Source organism: Epinephelus moara, chromosome 16 (assembly GCF_006386435.1).
Source record: "Epinephelus moara isolate mb chromosome 16, YSFRI_EMoa_1.0, whole genome shotgun sequence".
Classification (NCBI taxonomy): domain Eukaryota; kingdom Metazoa; phylum Chordata; class Actinopteri; order Perciformes; family Serranidae; genus Epinephelus; species Epinephelus moara.
In genome coordinates this window covers 42,963,103-42,966,448 of record NC_065521.1, presented here as the reverse complement: position 1 = coordinate 42,966,448, position 3,346 = coordinate 42,963,103, and the positions used below count along the sequence as shown (strand labels likewise).

At 40.7% G+C, this 3,346-nt stretch overlaps 1 protein-coding gene across 3 annotated transcripts in view; it reads left to right on the top strand.

Moving 5' to 3' along the window:
- The first annotated feature begins 664 nt into the window (after positions 1-664).
- The window catches only part of LOC126403049 (uncharacterized), a 20,424-nt gene continuing 17,742 nt past the window's right edge, over positions 665-3,346 (top strand). Inside the window, exons 1-3 of one of the 3 annotated variants that reach the window (XM_050065451.1) lie at positions 665-904; positions 1,987-2,130; positions 2,291-2,436. In XM_050065451.1, the coding sequence (XP_049921408.1) occupies positions 2,004-2,130; positions 2,291-2,436 (273 nt within the window). In that variant the 5' untranslated portion in view covers positions 665-904; positions 1,987-2,003. The remainder of the gene's footprint in view (positions 905-1,986; positions 2,131-2,290; positions 2,437-3,346) is intronic. The other 2 variants (XR_007571281.1, XM_050065449.1) reach the window with 2 other exon arrangements.

The window sequence follows — 3,346 nt, the reverse complement described above, 5'->3', positions numbered from 1 at the left end:
AAGCTCTCGGTTCATTGTTTATTAGCATTGTTTGGACCCGACATCGTCCCATTCCCTGTTGTCCGTCATCATGGCTTCACTTCCGGTCAGTGTTGTAGAGCATGCAGAGCTTACTGTAAACAGCTGATCTGATTTCAGTTGCTTATGTTTCATATCAGGGTGACACAAGTGTATAATCTTACACCATGTCAGCTGCTGATTGGGAACAACCTCTGTGTCCAAAGGGAGCTCATGAGCTCATGTTTACGACATGTGATGTCGTGTATTTTAACCTCGGACCTCTCAGAAAAATACCACTAGCGAAGTCATGAATACCACAACAGGGGGGAGATCACTGAGGTTCTTGCTCACACAGCAGACACGACCCCATGAAAGGGATTTGAAAGGAGTCACGTAGACTGGAGCACATCACCAAAGCCCGAGATGACCAGTCATAGCTTGCATTTTATCCAGTGAGTCCGCCATAAACTGCACTTACTCAAAAATTGAACGCAGCATGTTCGCGGGAAAAGCCTGTCTTGCACATGGGCAGGAAGTACTAAGTAGTCCACACAGCATACCCGTATTGTATAAATAAACATCATTCGGGATCATGTGAACACTGTCAAGCAGAGTCAGTGTTACATAGTCTTGTTTCATTCACCAAAAGAATTCTTGATAACGTGAAGAAGTATCAGACATCAGTGTTGGAAGACTGTTAACTCTGGTCACTACTCCAACACAGTAGGGGCGGTAATGCACCTTAACGCTGTTGCCACCCGCCCTAAAGCTAAAAGAAGAAGAATCCTGCGCAAACACAAGAGTGTATGCAACTCTATTGCTGGCTGGTATCTTTCCAGGATTTGGTAATGTCACAAGTCTGCCGACAGAACAGTAGTACAAGGTTGAGACAAGGTTTTGGAATGTAAGTAGAGCTGTTTGTTGTCATGTCGTTTTTCACTAACAGAGCTCAGAGTCCTGTTTCAGTACTCAGCTTTAACAAACGTTGAGTGCCATCCCAAACCAACTAGTGAGGAGTGGATGTGAGTTGTAAAACCCTCCAACAGTGTCTGACGGGGACAAATCACACACAACAGCAGCTGAAGATGAAAAAATGTAGTTGAAGATTAATAATATAGATCAAAGATAGACATGATTGTAAGCTCAGACTCTTATCCAGTAATAACATGGTTGGTGATTTGCACTTAAAAGGGCGTAATTGTTATAATACAGTAGATTTTAAATTCAGCGGCTTTATTCTAGCTCCCTCAGAAAGGGTAATTTTTTCAACACAATCACTGAAATGCTGTGAAAAAACTTCAGACTGTATGCAGCCATTTTTCAAAACTCACCTTCAAACTACATTTTGCAGCTGCCCCACAGTCCTGGTCACTCAGAAGTATTAAAATCTCCAACATTACAGGAGTTTTGTTCCATTAGTGTGACTGATCACATCATGAGTGATATAGATTGTTATTTATTGATCCTGCGTGTCTAAAACTTCATAACAGTCACAGTGTTATAAAAAAAGAGGGACTTGTAGAAGTTTATTCTGAGACTAGGGTGATGTTTAATATTTTCAAAACAGCCGTTCAGCCTTGATGCATGCTTTTATGTGGATTGAATCAGTGAGAAAATAAAACAGCATGTCTGGCTCTGTAAGAGGGAGGAAACACAGAGAAACTCAGGGTTTGTTGAAGAAAACCTGCCAGCGAGAAGCTTAGGTTCACAGTCAGTTACCACAGTTGCTGACCCAGAGTTTGACTTGTATTTCTAGTTTCTCTCATCTCGGTGTTAACAAACTCATTGTTTCACTAAACCTGTTTCTGAATCAGGTCCCAGAATTTATTTCAAAAGCGTGGGAGTCACGTATTTGTCACATTTTATTCCACATCATGAAATGTCAGGAAACACACAAATATCTGTGACACGTTAGGGAACGTGACTTCTGACTCAAACTCACTGATTTGATTATTAAAGGCATATTGGTGTGGTGTTCTTGTGCAGGTCCATACCTTCAGGAGATGGATTTGAATGTGGCAGTAAATGTACCTATGTATAGCTTTAAGCTGCAGGACCGCTATGAGCTGCTGGCTTGGCTAAATGAAACTTTACAGACGGGCTTCACCAAGGTGGAGCAGATATGCACAGGTAGGTCAATGTGCATTTCTGTTTTTCATGTTTAAATCAACACATAATCATGAGTTATGCTGTTATAGTGCATATTTTGTGAATATTTGAGGTCTGTGGATGGTGAGCTGTGCTCTGAGCCCACTTGGCTTCATATTATTGATTGCTTCTGTGTGTGCAGGTGCAGCCTATTGCCAGTTGATGGACTGGTTGTTTCCTAAGTGCTTGGACCTCTCTAGGGTTCGGTTCCAAAGCAACGATGAGGTGGACGTTATCCACAACTACAGTTTACTGCAAGCTGCATTCAGACAAGTTGGAGTGTTACGAGTAAGTATTGTTTGTAGAGAACAAGTGTCGCACACTCCGGCTCTATATGCATTTTTTATTTTGATGTTTTTTTGGCCCTTGGGCCTTTCTCAAGATCAACAATAATATTGAGACACAGGTGCACTGATCTGTTCTATAGGCCACACCTTTGTCACACAGCTGGCAGTGGTTAGCTAATCATGCTGCAACATTAGGTTGGCAATAAAACAATTTCGAGGCCCTACAATCTATTTGGGCAATATTGCACCCCATTTACTGATGTGAGACAAATATCTTTCAAAAATATTATTAGCAGCCAGCAAGAAAGCTGTAACCCGAAAATGGTTGCAGGCGACACCTCCAGCAGAGCCAGACTGGATAGATATTGTGACTAATATTCAAAATATGCAAAGGATGACCTTTTCGCTAAGTCTACGGATGGATAAGTATTTGAAATACTGGGAAAAATGGATTATGTTTGTGACCACAAGAGATGATAACTGAGCCATTACTGTATGAACTGACTTGTATCTCCATCAGTATAACGTATGTGTGAATGTGTAGGTGACCAACTGTTTGTTCTATGTTTTTTTTTTTTTTTATACTGTATGTTGTGTTTGTTCTTTATATAAAAATAAAGTACAAAAAAACCCCAAAAAAACAATTTCAAGGCCCTCAACAAATCAAGACATTTTACTGCAAGTTATGGAAGCGTAAAAGCCGTGGCCAACATAACAAACAAAATAGCCCTAAATACAAACAAACCCACAGAGCTAGCTACAGCGCTCGACAGTGCGAGCGTTTCACTCGCATTTGTGACTAAAAATAGGTGTGTGCGAACTGTAAAAAATATTTAGGGGCACATGTGCGCATAAAAAAATCAGCCGAAGCAGCCTATATTTTTGTCAATAAAAAAATATGATAATCTAAC